This window comes from Desmodus rotundus, chromosome 2, assembly GCF_022682495.2.
Source record: "Desmodus rotundus isolate HL8 chromosome 2, HLdesRot8A.1, whole genome shotgun sequence".
NCBI classification, from domain to species: Eukaryota; Metazoa; Chordata; class Mammalia; order Chiroptera; family Phyllostomidae; genus Desmodus; species Desmodus rotundus.
Genome location: NC_071388.1, coordinates 172,057,722 through 172,078,379, shown reverse-complemented (window position 1 = coordinate 172,078,379; position 20,658 = coordinate 172,057,722). Strand labels below are relative to the sequence as shown.

The window sequence follows — 20,658 nt, the reverse complement described above, 5'->3', positions numbered from 1 at the left end:
CAAACTGGCCATACTTTATTTCTCAAAATAAACTTTTGATTTTGAGATAATTTAAGATTTATACAGAGTTGTAAGAAATAATACAGAGAGATCCGGCATACCTGTTAGGTACTTTCCTCAAATAGTAACATATTACAAACACTAGTTAGTGCAAATCACAACCAATTAATACTAATATTAATACAGTCAAGACACAGAATAATTCCTTGTTTTCTGACAGTTTTTAATCATGCATGGATGTTGGTTTTTTAAAAATATTTTTAAAACATTAGTATAATATGATTTTTTATTACATTGTTGGATATTTTTTGAAGACTTGCATCTGAGGAGCAATCTCCAGTTGGTCTTGGTGTGTAATTCTTTTTATATTTTGCTGAATTGTATCTGTTAATAATTTGTTAGGAATCATTGCATATATAATCTTAAGGAATATAGTTTTGTCTGTTTTGTTTTTTTCACTATACTCAGTTTTGCTATTAGGGGAATACTAGTTTCTTAAATGAATTGGGGAGTGCTCTCACCTCCTCTGTTTTTTGAAATAGGGTGTGTAGAATGTTAATTCTTCTTTAAGCATTTTGTAAATTCCTCCAGCAAAACTATCTAGGCCTGGACACTTCCCTTTTAATAAGTATTAAATTATAAATTCAATTTCCTTTCTAGTTTTGGGGCTATTCAAATTTATAAATTTAATATATTGGGTGATGTAATGTAGCTTGTGTTTCTTGGAAAGTTGATTCAATTCATCTATATTATCAAATTTATGTCTATACAATTATTTATAGCATCTTATTACTATTCTTTGCTCTCTGGAGTGTCTGTCGTGAAATCTCCTATTTCATTCCTGACATTGGTAACTTGTGTGTTGTTTTTTTTTCCTTTGCCAATCTTACTAAATTGTTGTTAATTCCATGATCTTTTAGAGACCCAAATCTTTGTATCATTGATTATTCTTTTTGTTTTCCCTTTTATTAATTTCTTATCTCTTTCACTTTCTTCCTTCTGCTTTGAGTTTATTTTGACATTTTGGTTTCTGGATACTTGAGGCGGGAGCTTAGATTATGATTTGGGACTTTCCTTTTTCTAATGTGTTAACTTAGTTGTTAAATATATAGTACATTTTGCTCTCAGTACTGTTTTATCTGAATTACAAAAATGTTATGTTCTATTTCATTTATACGTACTTTATAGTATCTTAAAATTTTTATTTTGCAAATTCCTTTTTGACATATGGATCATTTACAAGTGCGATGTTTCATTTATAAGTTTTTTAGGACTTTCCTGTTATCTTTCTGCTATTGATTTTTAGATTGATTTCTTTGTTGTCCTTTCTTTCACAATAAATTTTGGAAATTTATTTTGTAGCCCAGGACACGGTCTATTTTAGCACATGGATTTCCTTCTATATTCTTTTTCTTTGATTAGCACTTCTATTTCTTTGATAAGATGTTCTGGAAAAATAATTTGTTTCAAGTGTATCATTGTATTTTTTTAATGATGGTGCTTTTAAAATCTTTAGTAATTCTAATATCTCTCTTATCTCAGGGTTGGGATCTATCGGTCATCTTTTTTCATTTAGTTTAAGATCTTCCTGTTTCTTATTATGATGAGTAATTTTTAATTGAACCCGGGATAATTTAGATATTACATGAGACTCTAGAAATTATCTAAACTTTGTGTTTGGGGTGGCTCACCCTGACACAGTTCCAGCAGGGGAATGGGAATGGGAGAACACTGCCTCATCACTGCTGGTGGGGATGGAGGCTCAGTTTCCTCACTCAGCCTCTTCATTACAGCTTGGCAGGACTGAGGATGCTAGCTCCCCGTGTGATCTTCACTGTCACCATGGGAGGAGGGAGACTCATTAACACACCATGATACTGTTAATGAAGCAGTGAATTCCGGCATGCTAAGACAGGTTTCGTCTACCTTTCAAATGCTCAATAATGTCACAGAAGTGACAAAAAGACAAAGGCCTCGGTAAGAGCAGATCGTCTCTGCAACAAGCACAGTTATAACAGTATTACGACAGGATGGGATGAATGCTACTCTATGATTTGTTATTTAAAATAAAAATTAGAGGAAATAGAAAGGCAAAAATTCTACATATATTTTATAAATATAGTCATCATTATAATTAGAGCAAATAAAACCTTGAGGTAAAAATAATATAAGGAAACTTCAAGGAAACATGCTCATAGATGTAATGTCAACTTATAGTTGGAGAGATATCTTGGACCCTTGGTTTTCAAAGCTCAGACTTCACCTACCTGTAGCAGAATTACTTGGTGAACTTGCTAAATGTAGATTTCCTGAGATCCAACCCCAATCAATATGAACTTGTTTTTTTGAAGTAGGAACCAAAGATCTATATTTTAAAAGACCCTCCTTATGAATATTACGCACACTAATGTTTGTGAGCCACTGCTGTAGGCTTCAAGGGATTACTTTCAACCTTCAAGAAAAAAAAGGAAGCTAATATACTATATCCAAAGAGCATAATGCATCAAGGAATTGAAATTATGGAAATCAGTTATGAACAACGATGATCAGGCAGCAACAGAGCCTATACTTTTGAAACACGGATTCTGGCAAGCTTATGTTTTAAATAATCATGTACCCAATTTTGATGGGGATCAAATGAAGAAAGATAAAACAGTTGACACAAAACTGTATGAAGGCTAATATTTATAATGATCTCTGATTATGACTATTTCAAAGGACCTCGAGGAAATTTATTTCAATGTGTAAGCCAAAGACAACTGTGTTTGCTGCTTGGTGTAAGTAATAAAAGGTTATTATATCTTACACATATAGAGTATCTATTTTAATCTTCTCAATCACAAGGAGAAAAATAACTGCAAACAATCATAGTCAAGAAGCACTCAGAACATTAAATATAATGCATTCATTCTATAGGATAAATTTCAAAAACAACTTGAACTACATTCCTTACTGTGCACATAGTATTTCTTATATGGGTACACATATTTTTCTGATGAGATGTTCCATAATGTTCATTAAATTCTCAAAAGATATTTTGATGCCAATTAATTTAGCACATTGGTTTTTCTTTTTACAGCACTATAGCTTAAAAGATACACATAATGACTTACTCTACTTTAAGAAAAATTTTCCACATGGTCTTTTCTATAAGGAAAAATGCATTGAGCATCTATTGTCCACCTGTTGTAGGAGTTATATGGACAAATAAAAAGGTATGTATTTTCAAGAAGCTCACATACTGAAAACAGAGAAATAAATTATATAGTAGTGACAATATTAGTCCTTTGACATTTTTGACAGCATGAAAAATGAGCAAATAAATGAATTAAGGTCTTTTCCTGCCTAAGCCAAGAATGTTGTTGAGGTTAGATGTTCTTCCTTCATTAAAGCCATCAATGGCAGCACTGTGTCCGTGGAATTCATATCTTACGTTTTATAAGTGACCTCAGACTAGGTTATGATTAGCATTAGCTTATGCTTATAATCAAGACACGGGTTTTTCCAAATGATTCCAGAAGGTTAAAAAACTGGCACGACTTCACTCTGGAATTCCCTGATTGTTCTTATTTGCTAAGAACTTTAGATTACACTCACAGGTTAACATACATGCACACAGGATTCTATTGCCTTTCTTATTAAGTTTTCTGAATAATGAATATTAAGAACCATATTTTCAAAGTATTAGATGTTTTCAAAGAAGCCATAAAGATTTTATTTCCTGGAGTTTAAAATATTTATTTTCATCAGATATATTACATACCAGGAAAATAAATGCTCTGCTCATCACTACTCTCTGCATTGTGTGCATAGTACTAAATCATAGTTGAGATTTAAACTACAAATAAATTATGATTATAAGATAAACAAATGCATAATGTAAGCAGGCATGATATTCTAAGGAAAGAAATTTGCATGCAAGCTTGTGTCCCTGACATGAGAATTTAGTTAAGGATGAAATCTTGGAGCATATTCTCATGACAGGATGGATCTATTAGTGTGTTTAAGTATTTGCAGACCTTATTCATTTCCAAATACTTCACTAATGTCGGAAACAAGACAATTCCTGGATTGTAAAACAGAACAAACCACCCTAAAACATCTGGCATACTTACACACTTCTCGCTGTCAAATACATAGCACAAATGTTTATTTGACTCAGAATCTTTGCATATGAAAGTGAATATCCTCTTGTCAGTTTTATCATCTGCACAAAATGATATTCTATGAAGCTGGCAATTGTGTTGGACTTCCTGCGAACACGTGGAAATAAACATAGTTGAAGAGATTTTTTTTTCCATTTTCTGAAATACCAGCTTGTGTTAATAACATACAACTTATGACTTTAAAAGTGAAACAATCATCTGTCAAACTTTGGTTTTTTAATTACATACACCCCAAACTTAAACAAATACGTAATGGAGATGGACTTCCTGACTCAGGATTAAACCAAGATAGTCATTTCAATGGAACTTAGAAAAATACAAGCAAAATACAAGAGGATCAGAGGTCCATGGGCTTTCTGTGCTTGCTGCGATTTGGTAAGTCAGATTTACATTACAGTTCATCAAACTGAAAATGAGTATGGAAATGAGATACACAAATAAATGTTAAGAGAATTTGTCTGCAGTAGTGCATTCTTTTCCTGCATACAAACCAAAGTGTAAGTCATCGAAGGGTAGTTTGGCAAGCGTGGCAATTAAAGTGAGGAAGTCTACCGCATGATTGGAATGCTTCCTGTCATTACTCCATAGCCAGATCCATCCATCTCAACAGCAGGGAGAACAATGCTAAACAGAAGGGATCGACTTACTAAAGCTTTTGATGAGGGCAACTTCCCTTTCTTGTGGTAAGTGCTGGGATGGACAATGACCACATCTGTCCGAGACTTTCCTTCTGTACTTTGTCTGATCGGCCACCTCTTCTAATTGACACACTTTTTTTGTTTTACTGTTAATACATTAATGTCAATCAAATAATAGACTTCAGTTGCACTATAGCTGTGAAATACTGATAGAAGGTCTATGCCAGTTTATTAATTGTATAATTATGTTAATGATACATAAAGAGAAAATATCTCTTTACAATACATACAATACATAAAAAATAATTCGTTTTTTCCATTTACAGAAAATAACATAAGTAATAAGAAAATACGCCATTCACAAAACTGATGGGGAAGCCTAGACAGTCCCTCAGTGACTCACCAACCAGCGTGATCACAGATAGCCTTTAGTTATGACACTAGGGGATCACCCGCATTTTTGTTTAGATTAGCAGAGGTATCTTCCTACAAAAGACTGGAAAGCTAAAATCTGTTGACTTTAGTACTTGCACGAAGTTTTTGTCCTTGTTGTTGTGATAGATCTTTATGAATCTTAAATGCAGTGCTAATGTTTGGTGAGACAGGATAAAGAGACTTGGAAACACAATGAAGCACAGTCGGAACACAATTATCCTTTAACACGGATGACACTTTACTGGAATTGGAACAAAAAATAAGTAAAGCCCCTGTTTGCCTATAACAACTCTTTCCAGTACTGCATAATCTTCATTTGCAAGACAAAAGAAAAAAAACAGAAAGGAAAAATGATACAGAAATGAAGATATTGGAGCCAATTGAGATTGCTTTTCACTTCCATTTGCATCCCCTCAAGTGGGATAGAAAATAGTTTTCCTATCAAGCCCATGTTAGATTAATAATGAATTTTTAAATCCTGCCTCATACGTATTTTACTATAAATAAATGTATTTTAGGAGCACCGTACTTTGTTGTTTTCTCTTCCCTTTTCTGCCTGGACATTTGCTACTAAATATCCATTTAATTTTAAAAAGGAAGTGAATGACTAGTATTACTTTTCTTTTTAATTGCATATAACACTACATTGTGGTTGCTATGCTTTTTGTTGCATTGTCACTCTCTAACTTACTGCTTCCTCGACCTATTTGAACTGCCATTTGCCTAATGAATTCATCTCAGCCAACCCAACTGCTCAGTAGATAATGCCTCATTTTCAACTGCCTTGTTTCCCAGCAAACTGTGTGTGTGTGTATATACATATATTCATATGCATACATATATATACATATATATATATGTTCTTGAAGAGACCTTCTGCTATCCTTTCACCACCTTCTTGTCTGCTTTCAGCCACCTCAGCAATGACAATTTGGGAATAGCCATAACCAAAGTAAAAGTCTCCAACTCTTTGTTATTTAACATTGAGAGCAGAATAATAACAGGGATAAGATTGTGGGAGGTCTAAACTTATGGTTTGAAAGTCTGAAGGAATGCCATTGTTCTTTAATTTGGAATTGAACAATAACTATGGGTGTATCCATGCCACAGTCCTGTTATTCTCAAACATACTGAAAAAAGACAAATTCCACAGGAGCTACTATAAAGGACACAAGGACAAAATCAAGGGGGAGGGTAGAGGTGGGGGAGAGAGGTGGGATTGGCTGGGGTGGGGTGGAGGGATGGGGAGAAAATGCAGACAATTGTAACTGAATAAAAATTTTTAAAAAATTTTTAAAAAAAGCTAAATTCCCATGGAGATTCTGATGCTGTAAGCTAAGACAGGCCCTTAGAACTTATTTTTGCAAGGGGCTGAAGTACCTTTAATGCAAGTATTCCTTGGACTAGAACTGAGAAGGGTGGGCTGCTGCATGTAGCTAGCAGACTATGCACTGCGCCAGAACTCCTCGAACGTCAGTGTGCCCAGGAATCACTGTGCTGCTTCTTAACCTGCAGATTCAGATTCCACAGGTCTAGAATGGGGCCTGAGATTCTACATTTCTCACAAGCTCCCAGAGGATGCTGGCCCACAGACCTGGCTTTGAATAGCAAGCCATTGTCAGGGGGAGTGGTATGCGCACAGATAAAAATACCAATGACAAATGCTGAACTAGTGAAAAGTTGCAGACCTGTGAAAAATATTTTCATAATCTGTTTACAGGTTAGGGTTTCCTTGGACTTTCAAATGGAATTAATTTGTCAGTAAGCAACCTTCAGTGTTAGAGGAAAACACTGGCAATACGTATCTGTAAATAACTAGAGCTGAATGTTAATCAATTTTGCCAAAGTGATGTTCATGGTCTTATCAATATTAAGCAATAATTCTGAGGCAGTGTGAATGAAGTGTCGTATTAGACTGTCAGGGCTACCATAAGAAAATATTACTGACTGGGTGGCTTACCTAACAGAAATTAATTCCTTCACGGTTCTGGAGGCTAGAAGTCCTATATTAGGATGTCAGCAGGTCTGGTACCTGCTCGAGCCTGTCTCAGCTTGTCTTGCAGATGGCTACCTTCTTGCTGTGCCCTCACATGGCCTTTGACTGTGCTCACACACCCCACTCTCCACCCGTTGTTGTAAGGACACCAGTTACCTCGGATTAGGCCCCAGTGAGACCTCATTTAACCTTAATTACCTTAAAGGCCCTATTCCCAAGGACAGTCACATCAGGGGTTAGGACTTCCACTTAGGAATCTGGGGTGGAAACATTTCAGTCCATAACAAGTACGTATTAATGAATACAAACCCAGAATATGTTCCACTAATATGTGGGATAGAAAACTAAAACTCAGACACATAACAATATGGTGGTTACCAGAGGGAAGGGGATGAGGGGTAGTAGAAAACAGAAAAGGGAACCAATTATGATGCAACATACAGATCATGTATCACAGAAATGTATACTTGAAACCTACATAATCTTCTTAACCAATGTCATCCCAAAACATTTAATTAAAAAATATGTGAAAAAAAGAAAGCAGTATGTTTATAAAAAAAAAATTATTCGGTTTGTAGGGAAGAAGGCTCTTAAATACAAGAAACTTAAGTTAATTCTGTTATATGAGCAGAATTATGTTCCCCCCAAATTCCTAACTTTAATCACCCCCGTAACCTCAGAATGAGATTGTCTTCGGAGATAATATCTGAAAGAGGTGATTAAGTTACAATGAGGCCAGTAAGAGTTCCTTCCAATCTGGTGGAAACTTGGATACACAAAGAGACACCGGGGATGTAAATGCATAGGTGACCTCAGGAAAGGGCAGCCAAGAGGGCAGCCATCGCAAACCAAGGACAGAAGCCTCAGAGGAAACCAACTTTAGCCTGCAGAACATCGAGAAGATAAATTTCCCTTGCTTGAGACATCAGGTCTGTGGTATTCTATTATGGCAGCCCTGGTAAAATAACACACACTGCGTACGCCTATGGGCAGTAAGTCAGCCCAGGGCATGTTAAGAAACAACACACAGCTTTTGTCACTTCATGCATCTCTTTCACAGCACATGAAGAAAATTCCTAAACACAAGACTAAATACTGTTAAATGCACTTAATGTAAATTATAACATCCCAAACAGAGACGGAAAAACAGACCGCTCAGAAAGCAATCCCCAAAGTTCTTTTTCCCCATAAAAATCCTATAGCATTTTAAACGGTCATTAACTGAGAGCTAAACAGTTCAAGTTGGTAACACATTTTAAGTATTTATTAAAATAGGCACATAACTACAATGAAAGATTAGAGTGCTTCTGACATTAAAAAATAAGCCTTACCTTTGTTTTGGGTTCTAGAATTTTTACTCCATAAATTGATATTTGTAACTCAACTTTAGGAATTTTCTGGCCTTCAGATTTCTTGATATGTCTTGCAAACTACAAATAAAAAATTATTTACAAAACTATAATTGTTTCTATGAAGAATGAACACAAATATATATATGGAGTTTGTATGGTGTTGAACTTTCATTAAATTATTGCCCATTATGACTTTTAAAAAATATTATATATTAATGGACTTCTTTCATGATATTTAAAAAAATTGTAATCATACCAGTTGAGAAAATGAAAACTCTTTGTGGGAAGCTAAGCAGAGATCAATTTTTTTTCCTGTGGGCCTTTGGTTTTTGATACTGTTAGGGAACTTGCATGACCAGTGTTGGACGTGCCACCCTTCTGGACCCTTCATTTCGTATACCATCCTACCCAATCAAACCAATGAACACAAAGAGATAGATTACCATATTCAAAGTCAAGCTAAGAGCTGAAGTAAGTATCCCAGCTAAAACACAGTATTCAGAATTAGACGACAAGGTGAAGTCTAGAATTACAAATGTAGTGAGATTCTTGAAAACATAAACTTTTAAAAACACTTTCATAGTAGTACTTATTATATCTTCTTATTGAATTAGTAAGTGTACATCAGTGCTTGTAGGTTGTGTTACAAAATCAAAAAGAAAATCAGAATAGTCACGTATTTAGTGCATACAATTCCTGCTTCTCTGCTAAGACTGCCAGAAAAAAATTACAGGAGCCCAGTTAAATGTGAATACTGAACTACAACTAATTAAAAAAACCTTTTAATCTTAGAATACACATGTACCCTCTCTCTGTGTATACACACAAATACTACTTATATGCTATTTCGTGTAAGTGTGCCCCATGCAATATTTGGAACACACTTATACTAAAAAAAATTACTTATTGTTTAACTGAAATTCAAAGTTTATTGAGTGTTCTGATTTGTCTAGCAATGCTACTCTCTCTCTACATTCCTTCTTTCCCCCCTCCCCCACCTTTCTTTTCAAGAAACAAAAACAAGAAGAAAAACGTTATTGAAAAGAATCGGATTTCTTACCCTCTTTTAGGGCTTCAGAACGCATTTCCTTATGTAACATCTTTTCAGCACATGCGTCACCCTAACCTGACTGAGCTAGATTACACACGAGGCAGGGTCGGGTTTCCGTTCTTTTGTGTGTGTCAGATTTATTTGCATTGTGCATCTGTCTCTAATTCAGAGCAGATGTGAATGTGCGCGGCATGGTTCAATCCCCGAGCGGAGAGCGGCTAAAGGCCTTTTCCTCTTCTCATGGCCTTGCACTGCCACGGAGAATAACACAATTAATGCACACACAAATGCCTTGAAGTGTCTGCCTTGATTTTGGGGGTGGGAGGAGTACCATTTGTTTTATTTCACTTTGTGTGGTATAAATTTTTAGCTTGCTGTCTGTCCTGTTCTATACATGTAGTCAACTTTTTTTTTTTTTTGGTAACTAAGATTCTTACATTCTGCACATGCATTTGACTAATTTGTGCCAGATAATTTTTTTGTCTTTAAGAAACTTGTTCTGTTTTGGTGAAAATCATTAAAAATTATCCCAGCTCTAACCCAAATAAAGAGGATTAATTTTGTTTCTTTTCCCTTCATAATCTCCTTCCTGCATTGGCATAATTAAAACAATTTGGGGATGTTCACGTGTGAAGGCTTACAAAATAAATCCCTCTACGTGAACACATCTGAACGAAGTCATTTCCTCTTGGGCTGCACGAGCATTCTCAGCTGGCTTCCGGGGCTCTCATTTTTGGAAACAGACAATGAGCAGTGGATCTTGAGGCTTTTTCTCCATCTGGACACAACCATTCCCGTGACCTCTTTTACTTTCCAAAAAGTCTATCACAAATCAAACACTAATATTAAACTTGTCTGTTGAGATATTTATTTTCTGCCGAGACAATGGAGGAAAGAAAGAATGAAAGAATGAAGAAAGGAAGTAGGAGTGGGAGAATAAAAAAGAGAAGAGGCAACAGGAAATGATGTAAAGAAAAGTAAGCATGAAATATCTGATCTAAAGCTTGTGAAGCCTTTCCCTTTGTTTCACATCAGAGTAAGTTGTGATGAGAGGTTCTCAGGTCACGCAGTCCAATGCCTGGTCCTAAAATGGGTCTGTAGCAACCTGGTTTTACAGCTACCCACCACCAAATCACTCTTTTCCTCTGCACAACAGATTTTCGGCATTTAAAAAATAAACTTCTCAGTTCTATTTTTATGTCTAGCAAGGTTTATACTGGTTATTGACCTTGACTGTTGCACAGATGTTGTGAGACACTTACGCCTAAGGTTACATTCACTCAATCTATATTTTAAATCCTATACAATGTCCTCTTTCAACCCGTTGTTTCTGAAGTTTAAGATGACTATATTCTATGGTTTGCATGCTAGGTCTCTTTTCCTACTTACAGACCTCCTAACTGTGTTTCAGAACACATGTGGGAGCTTACATGTGGAAGACGTGCTCATCATTTTTACTTATATTACAGTCTTTTTGCTTCCTATCTATTACTTGAATGTTAATGTTTCAAGAGCCTGTTTGCAAATTTCTTTCCATTTGAGCTTCAATGGATTCATTTCTTGGTCCTCCAGATGGTGATCTACCATTAAAACTTGCATATTAACAATCCAAAATAACAATTACTCAAAACAGGCAAAGCCTCGGCATCCTGGAGGATACAACAAATGAACAAAAACAAGCCTTTGTCACATAAAATGATGGGACAGGATGACCTATTACTTGAAAATACATAAAGCACTCGGTTAAACACACGTGACTGGTAAGTGGAACAACTAAAGAACACTTACAGGCTTTCAGTGTCATCCTCATGCAATTCCTATTCCTTTCTCACAGGACTTTAAAAAAAAAATGAAATCTAACTTTATTACTAGTGAAATGTATATTATTAATATTAGGCAAGAAAATTAATGCATTTATTACTTTGGGCCAAATATTCTGAGCTACTATTTCTCTTTGTGGTTCTTATATTTCTTAATTTATTTTAAAGTATTCCTATTAATGCAAAAAATATTGTGGACGTATATTTGTAATTAAATTAAGCTCTAGCCATTTTATTAATTACATGACTGGTTATGGAGACAAAAGCAGAGGGTCACAGAGGGGGTGTAACGCTCCAGCATGGGGACTGTATTAACCACGCTGTATTGCGGACTTGAGAGTTGCTAGTAGTAGATCTGAAAAGTCCTCGCCTGGTGACAGATGTTGACTAGACTTATTGCGATCATACAAACAAGAACAAAACCAAAACAGAGTGTATGTTAAACAGAGAAAGTGAAGTCGAGCGAAAAAACCGCTGGACCTAGATTTAGCAATAACTTGAGGGTTATTCCCAAGAACACATTCCTTGCTTATGATATAAATTGAGTCCTCTGAAATTTATACTAGTTGTACTCATAAAAATAAGTAAATGCTATTAAAAAGTAAACCCATTACAGTAACACTGATATTAAATATATAGAAGTTTAAAGAGTTTTTAAATTATTACATTTTGGAAAAATTGGTATTTTCTTAAATTTCAGGCTAAAACACAATTAAGAAATAGGTTTTTCTGAGAAATACAGGATTGTAAAGTAAATGTAGATAAAATATTTAACAAATAAAATAAAACATTACACTGTAGTGGATAAAAAGCAGTCAGAATACGTATGTTTAAGAAAACTAAGCAGCAAATTAAAATGGGGGATGTGTACTCAGAGTTAATGAGCAGACTCCTTTATTTTCAGTAGAGTCATAGCGCCATCTTCTGGCCATGACAGCAGAACTAAAGAAGAGCCAGGATCTAAACACTTCTTTTAAAAATGCAAATACTTTTATATCCCTTTGAGATGTAGCCTCTGACGAACATAAAGAAATAAATTACAAATGCATTAAAAAATATTGTTTATTAATTTTCTTTGGTTCCTGAATTATTACCTTCGAATATACTTTCCTGATCTATAAAATTTTTGCAATCAGCCAAGTAAAGATTGCTTTTTACATATTATTTTTCTGGAAGATACTTGAAATACAAAGCTACTATCAACTGATTGTGCATTTTGAAACTCTACCACCTAATTTTTTTCTTACTGTAAATCCCATTCTTTTCTTAACAGAGTATATTTTCAAATATAATACCACCTAGGAACTGCATAAAAAGTCCCACAAAAATATGGGCTGGAGCAAAAATAGGTTTACAAGTGTGATTACCAAAAGCACAGAGTTTATTCTTGCACTATTATTTTTTAATTATTGTATTATTCTCCATCCGAATACCATAAACCTACTTTGCCTCACACTGTATATAAAAACTAGCTCTGTTTAGAAACATTCCAATTCAAATATCTCTTTACTTTTTATGTAGCCATTATGTAATTGAATCCTTTTGGTGTGGGATTTGGGTTGACTGAATAAAGAACCTCCTAGGTATTAAGACACATTAAGCATAAATACCATTATTCTGTTAGAGATATTCTGATTGTAGTGAAGTTGGACTCATGCCCAGAGTGTGAAACATTCTGAACACTGAAATAGAATCTTATTCCAAATGTTATCCATAAACTGTGAGACTTTTAAAAATCTCCATTAGTACTTTAAAGTATTGGCCAAAAAATGGAAAGTCTGAACATTACCTAACGAGCAGTGGAAGGAAATGGTTGGCTAGCTTTTTTCCCAAGTGGGGGTGATAACATCCTGGGACCTTTCAGCATTTTTACTTATAGCATTAGATAAAGTATGTGCATATAAAATGAATAAAAATATTCTCCACTTTTACTTCTTCACCCAGAATACAAATCATCCCACTTAAAATTTTCCCCAGTTTAAACACTCAGAATTGGCCTGGTGCGACATTCTCAAAGCAAAGCAATACTTCCTGTTGTCCATGACTCTGTCTAGCACAATCTGAAGCCTAGCTCTTCTAAACTAAATAAAGAGAGAGAAAAGTTGTTTAAAAAAAAAGTGAGAGCAGCTACAGAGAATAACAACTGTATAAACAAAGTCAGTCCTTACTTAACATCGTCAATAGGTTCTTCGAACAATGGCAAGACAATTAATAATGAAACCAATTTTCCCACAGGCTAACTCACAGAAACAACAGCTAAGTTCCTGTGGCATCTCATCAATGTTATAACAAAACAACATTAAACGAAGCGACGTTATTTGAGGACCTGTTGTTGTACTGGTATGTTATATTTCCTTAGTAAGATAAAGATGAGAATTCTGGTGGAAGCAACTAAGTGTTCATTGATGAAGGAATAGGTAAAGAAGATATGGGGTGTGTGTGTGTGTGTGTGTGTGTGTGTATTATTCAACCACAGAAAAAGAAGGAAATCTTGCCATTTGAGACACGGATGGACCTTTAGGGCATTAGGCTGAAGTGTCTGCAGAGAAACACGAATACTATATGGTCTCATATGCACAATCTAAAAAAAAATCACTGACAGAGACAACAGATCAGTGGTGGATAAAGGCAGGTGGTGGGAGGCGAACAAAATGTGTACAGGTAGTGCAGAGGTACAGACTCCCAGGTGTAAAATAAGTAAGTCCTGGGGATGTAACGTACAACATAGTGACTACAGTTAAAAATATTGTATTATATATTTGAAAGTTGCTAAAGGCGTAGATTTTAGAAGTTTTCATCACAAGAAAAAAAATTCTATGTGGTGATGGATGTTAACTAGACTTATTGTGATTTCACAATATATACAAATATCTAATTATTATATTAAAACTAATGTAATGTTATATGTTAGTTATATGTCAATATACAAGGTAAGAATTCTGCTGAAGGAGACTTTAAAAATCTTAAAATTTCAGTGAAAACAGTGTCCTTTAGTATTGGATACAATTAAAAAGACATGCTAAGATGTGCGACATCTTACACAAGATTTTCTCGGGAAACTGGCTAATTGTTGAGTACGTGAGGTTGCTTACTCAATGTCCCTTTCTGCTCTCAGTCTCACCAGTCCCCACGTCTGCTCATGGACAGTGTCTGATCCTCTGGGATTTGTCCATTAAGCCATCTTTAACCTACAGTGTCACTGCAAAATTCTACTTTGGAATCAATTCTAACTTCACACTTTTGGTTTTTAATTGTTACAGATTGAATGTGTAGTTATTATGTACCAAGATTTCACATTATTTCATTTAATCATTTTTTAATTTTTCAATTACAGTTTACATTCAATATTATTCTGTATTAGTTTCTGGTGTAAGATTAGACGACCATGTACTTTAGAGAGTGGTCCTGGTCCTCCCAATATTTCCAGTACTCACCTAGCCCCATACATAGTTATACAATACTCTAATATTGTATAGTATTGTATAGTATTGTATACCTGTGCGGTAATTTACATCCCTGTGACTATTCTGTAACTACCAATGAGTACTTCTTAATGCCTTCACCTTACCTCTCACTTTCAACTGGCTATGATACTCTAACTATTAGAGATAATTGTTACACCATTACTAGTTTCTGAGTTAGGGCATGAGTCCACATTGTCCAAGCAAAGTAAAGGCAAGCCACTGAATGTCAAAACTTATGAAACATCTCCATTACATTTTTTGTTATGTATGAGAAATTACACAGAAAAATACAAAGCGTGCCATATTGAAAAAAAATAATTATGTGTACACATGTGTTATTAAATAGTTTTCCTTGGTCTGGTGACATTTATTCAGAAGATAATGGACATTTATCCATTTTTTAACAGGGTAAAGCCGTATCTACTACGAAGTTATTCATGCTTTGAATTTCCATTCACCTACTGATGACTAAGACGGGATCTATACACTAGACGTTTATTTGAAGAGCTCTCCCTACCTTTAGTTTTCTTACAGCATCTCTGACAACTTCTGTTCCTTTGGGCTGTTCCACTTCTGTACTGCCTAGAAACTAAAAATGTTCATTTGTGAGACACAGGCTTTACTCCATTACATACCATTAAGTCATTTGGAAATATAGCATGGTATAACAGGATGATGAAATAGTAATGCAAATCCAAAACCTAATTAAACAAAAAAGTTATTAATTTATATTATTTTGAATTATATGAAAATGTCAGGCTCGTCAGCAAAAGACAAATACCATATGACCTCTCTTATAACTGGAATCTAATGAATAAAATAAACTAACGAGAAAAATAGAACCAGAGACACAGAAACATGAACAGATTGACAGCTGTAGGAGGGGAGGAGGGAAAGGGAAGGGGAAGAAGGAGGAGGAAGGGACTAGTCCAAGAACGGGTATGAAGCACTAGCGGACAACGGAGAGGACATTGACTGTGGACGAGAGTAGACGGCTGCGTGGAGGGGACAAAAGAAATTGGGATGACTGTAATAGAATAAACAATAAAAAATTTAGAAAATGTCAACATATTATTTAATCACATAAAGTTCTTATTATTCAAGATTTTTTAAAAATGCATTTTCCTAAATATTTTACTTGTAGATGTTGACTGGAAAGAAAAAAGATACTTCATCGAGCCCAAGGGAATAAAGTGGACTTCAAAATTTAAAATTTAAAACATATTAAAAATGAAATAGTTATCTGTAAGTTCAAGGCATATAAATGCTTCTTATTTATTACTGTATTTAAATGTCAACAGTGCATTTTAAGATATTAATATGGTTTACTAGAGTTTATAACCACAAATAACCATTTTTCTTTGTTTTTCCAATTATGACACTAAGATAGCATATAAAATTTTAAAGTACAAACTTTTAAAATACCCAATATATACCATCCACCAAAGTTATAAGCTAAACTACATTAAAAAATAAAACATACATGATCTACAATTTTGCTATATTTTCAAATATCCCTGAAGGTTTTTGGTTAAAAACTGATCTATCAAAAGTTCCATAATAATTAATACATTGTGCCCTGGGTGGTGTGGCTCAGTGGACTGAGTGTTGGCCTGCAAACCGAAGGATCGCTGCCAGTTCAATTCCCAGTCTAGGGCACCTGCCTGGGTTGCGGGTCAGGTCCCCAGTTGGGGACCCAGGAGGGGCAACCACATATTGATGTTTCTTTCCCTCTCTCCCTCCTTTCCCTTCTCTCTACAAATTAAATAAATAAAACCTTTCAAAAAATAATTAATGAATTGTAATAAAATTTATCCTAAAGAGACATAATACCTCCTAAACAGAAGTTCAATATCACAAAATATTCAAGAGCACTTAGAATTGAAATGTAGTTTACTTTATAAAATACTTTATAAAATATTTCTACATAAATAGCAAATAATCATTAAATTCATTAAGTATTTATAATTTCACAGACATTTTGTTACACACTAGTGATTATACCACCAAAGTGAGTCACAAATTCATCACTTACATAAATAGATGTGTGTGCACACACTTTACAGCAAATGATTAAGTACCATCCTTTCTGTGCATTAGCTCACAAAAGCGCAATGTCATAGTATCTTTCAAAACCACATTTAGACCTTCTTTCCTTCTTGAAAAAATAGCAATAACAACTAAAGAAATTAGACTTCCCGTTTTCAAGTGGGGGTCTCTGTATGACATGCTTGAGAATTACCCAGGAAGCAGGTTAAAATACAAAACGAAGATTTCTCAATCAAATAAGTCAGCATCTTTAAGGAGGGCTAGGGAATTATGTTTATAAAAGCATCACAGGTGTTTCCTTGTACTAAAGTCTAAGGAACAGAATTAGAAAATATTAAAAGGTCAGAAAGACCGTAGAAGGCAGATACAAAAAGTGAACTCAAAATACAGGAGATTAAGGCAAATACAGCATTAAGGCAAAAGAAAAAACTGTTTTGCTTCTCAGTTTCTATAGTTCCTAATAAGCTCAAAGTATACCAAACAACTGTTACTAGGACCTACATACAATATCATCAGGCACTCTGTTTGCCCAACCGAGACTTCAAGTTTGTTGTCCATGCCTGCAAAAACCCCCAAAATTAATGGAGAACTTCTCAGCTTAAGAGGAACTCAAAACCAGTTCCTAAGATGTGGGAGACAGCCAAATCTATTCCCAACACTAATATACCTGTCACATTTCTTCTATGTCAAATGAGTACATTCAACCTTGACTACTATTTGATGGTATCACATGGGACCTTTAAACTCAGATCAGTGCCTAGGAGTCTAATTTAATCGGTCTGGGGCAGAACCAGGACATCTTTGTATTTTAAAGCTCCCCAGGTGATTTTAATATGCCATCGGGTTTGCAAAGTACTTCTTTAGATCATCCAGAAAAGATAACAGGTTTGAGTGAGAAGAAGGGAGTTACCAAAACAGGGGTTACTCAGGTCTGAGTAAATCCACAGGGTGAACTCCTGCTCTCAGCATCTTTGAATTTATTATTGAGAGATTCCCCATGAGTGGGTGGTCTAGTGCCAACAGGAGCAGGAAGGCAAAGGTAGGCTCTTTATAGGTGTTCCTCAACTAGAAGAAGGAAGTGTCTCATGTGTCCATAACAGACTGTAAGAGTAACTGGAAATATTTACAGAAAGAATATTCATAATTTAGCAGAAATGTCATGAGTCACAAGTATTATATGTAAATAGGCCATATGGGAAAATTATGGAAGAACTCCAAGTACATTCTAAATGAAGAAACCTCTTGCTGTGCTCCAGGAACCTTTTAATATGTTTCTTTCACTCGGGCTTTAATTAAAACATCTGAGCAATGAAACACAGGGAGAAGCCTTGGATGCTGGTGGGAATTAAACTTCAGAGACATCTCACATAGAGCTTCCAAGTTAACTCAATTTTGCTATGTAATGTTGGATGACCTAAATAGAAATAATTTTAAAACTGGAAAGTAGATTATTTCTTATAATATTTTCTGTGGTTTTAAATAATGAAAGTCATCATGATACATATATTAAATAATTCATATTTATATGCACTCCATGTGTGTCTACATTCAAAATTTATAAAACTCGTAGATATGATGTAGCACACTGGAATAAACTCAAGGCTTAGCATCTGAAGATGTTAGAGAAGTCACTTAATCTGCCTTATCTCACTTGAAAAATAAGAATAATATGCTCTTCTTTCCTTATAAAATTTCCTGAAGATCAATTACAATTAAGAGATGGGGGGAAAAAAACAACGCTCTGTAAACTGCAGTGTTTTATGATTAGGAGAGATGGCCACTCCCTCATACAATGATTTAATGGATGCTCCTGGTGCCTGCTCAGCCATCCTTGGATTCATATTGTCAGCCCTGGACCCGCCCTCCCCATGCTTTGCTGGTAATGGCGTAACCCAAGACCTTCAGAAGACCTTTGGGCAATGAGGTCACTTTGCCAGTACTGAGAGCTAGAAATCCCTGGGAGTTTTTGATTTACTCACATCCCCACATTCTTTAGCCCGGGACTGGTGTGGAAGTACAGAGGCCCAACTCATTTGCTTGGAGCTGGGGTAAACTCTAAGATGTAATGCAGAGCTTCCCATGGAATCAGGTGAGGCTGGGGCTCCCTTCCCCTGGCACTGTACTCTTCCTTAATTTCTTCCCTTTGCCTGTCCGGCTTTTGCACGCCCGTACTGGTTGCTCCTGGAAGTGCTCTTTTAATAAATCACTTGCACCTTTGCCTCCCTGTTCCTGTTGGCACTAGACCACCCACTCATGGGGAATCTCTCAATGATAAATTTTTTACCCCAATCTTTGTCGTGGGGTCTAATTCTGAGAGAAAATGACATAAGACAGTGTTAAATGCTTGAATGCTTATATTTAGGAACGTTCAATCTAGGATACAAACCCACAAAGAACTGAAATACTCTGTCTCGTATACGAGTTAGAAGTAGGACTCTGGTTTTCATCTTTTCCCACTCTGCCTGGTGCCTGAAGGAGAAAGACAAGATGGAACTGAATCATGCCATGGCCAAGGGATTCATCCATTCCATTCCATCCGGTTGTTAACTAGCCGGAGAAACAAGGCCTGGGAGCTCTGGACAGAAAAATTCGAGGCCTGGCTGAGAGCAGAGGTAAGGTGCCTCACTAAAACAAAGAAACTAAGCAACGTCCGCATGGGAAACTGAAAGTCCACTAGACCCTTCCCAGTCCAGCTCCCAGCAGACTGGCTGCTAGTCTTCCGAGGCTCCAGCTAGGGTCCTTCTCAGGCAAAGGAGCAACCTTGCTTTAATATCTCCTCTAGGTGATTCCGATGCCTGTGTAAGTGTGAAAGCCACGTGTTACAGGTTATTCAACATCAAACCAGATAAGGAGTTCTAGAAATAGTGAATGGGAGAAACTGAAGGAGGAAAAATATCCAACACTTCTCCAAAAATAAAGACATGAATTTTCAGATTAAAGAATTCAAGAGGATACCACTGGAATGAGTGAAAACCCACATACAAAAGCACAATACATTAGGCTCATCATCGGCACATTAGAGATAAAGAAAAGATCATAAAAGATGCAGGAGAGAAAAAGACAAACAGATAAGCCCACAAAGGACCAAGAGTATGAATGACATCAGAGTTCACATCAACAAACACAGAGGAAGAATAACCTCAAATTCTAAGGAAAAATGATTTCAAGTGCTAAGGAAAACTAACGTCAAATTCCAAGGCAGAAGGATGACTTACAGCTAAGTTTCCTTGTTATGAGGAAAGAAAAATATGCACTGAGATATGGAAAGGAGCAAAAAAATTACCTTCTATGACTCAATTCTCAGTAAGAAAGGAAGTAAAATAAAACAGAAGAAAAATGGAACCCTGGAAATGGGAGAGGCAACAGGATGGTGCTGATAACCACTGCAAATGTGACAAATCAAGGCACAACAGTGCAGCAGGTTTTTCCAGACATGGAGGAAAGTGACAAAGGAACACTGAAGAGTTCGGAGTGGTGGCTGCAGTGAGTGAAACTTGGGAGAAGAGCTGTGGAACATTATGCTTTTTTCATTATGAGCCTTGGGTAAATGGCTGACGGTCTAAAATGGACATGGATTACTTTGATAAAATAAAATTAAATTAAGCCCTCAAATGATACGTTAATGTTGCACATATTCATTTATGCCTTTAAAAAACTGTTGAGTATTTACTGAGTCAAGCGTTTACT

General features: G+C 35.6%; 1 protein-coding gene across 12 annotated transcripts in view; it reads right to left on the bottom strand.

Annotated features, from left to right (window-relative positions):
• GULP1 (GULP PTB domain containing engulfment adaptor 1) overlaps positions 1-20,658 on the bottom strand; it is a 208,718-nt gene that overhangs the window by 31,033 nt on the left and 157,027 nt on the right. For 8 of the 12 annotated variants that reach the window (XM_053918863.2, XM_053918860.2, XM_045198431.3 and 5 more), the window contains 3 exons: positions 15,440-15,511; positions 8,567-8,665; positions 4,116-4,253 (listed from right to left, as the gene is read on the bottom strand). In XM_053918863.2, coding sequence (XP_053774838.1) covers positions 4,116-4,253; positions 8,567-8,665; positions 15,440-15,511 — 309 coding nt within the window. The remainder of the gene's footprint in view (positions 1-4,115; positions 4,254-8,566; positions 8,666-15,439; positions 15,512-20,658) is intronic. The other 4 variants (XM_045198434.3, XM_053918862.2, XM_045198435.3 and 1 more) reach the window with 2 other exon arrangements.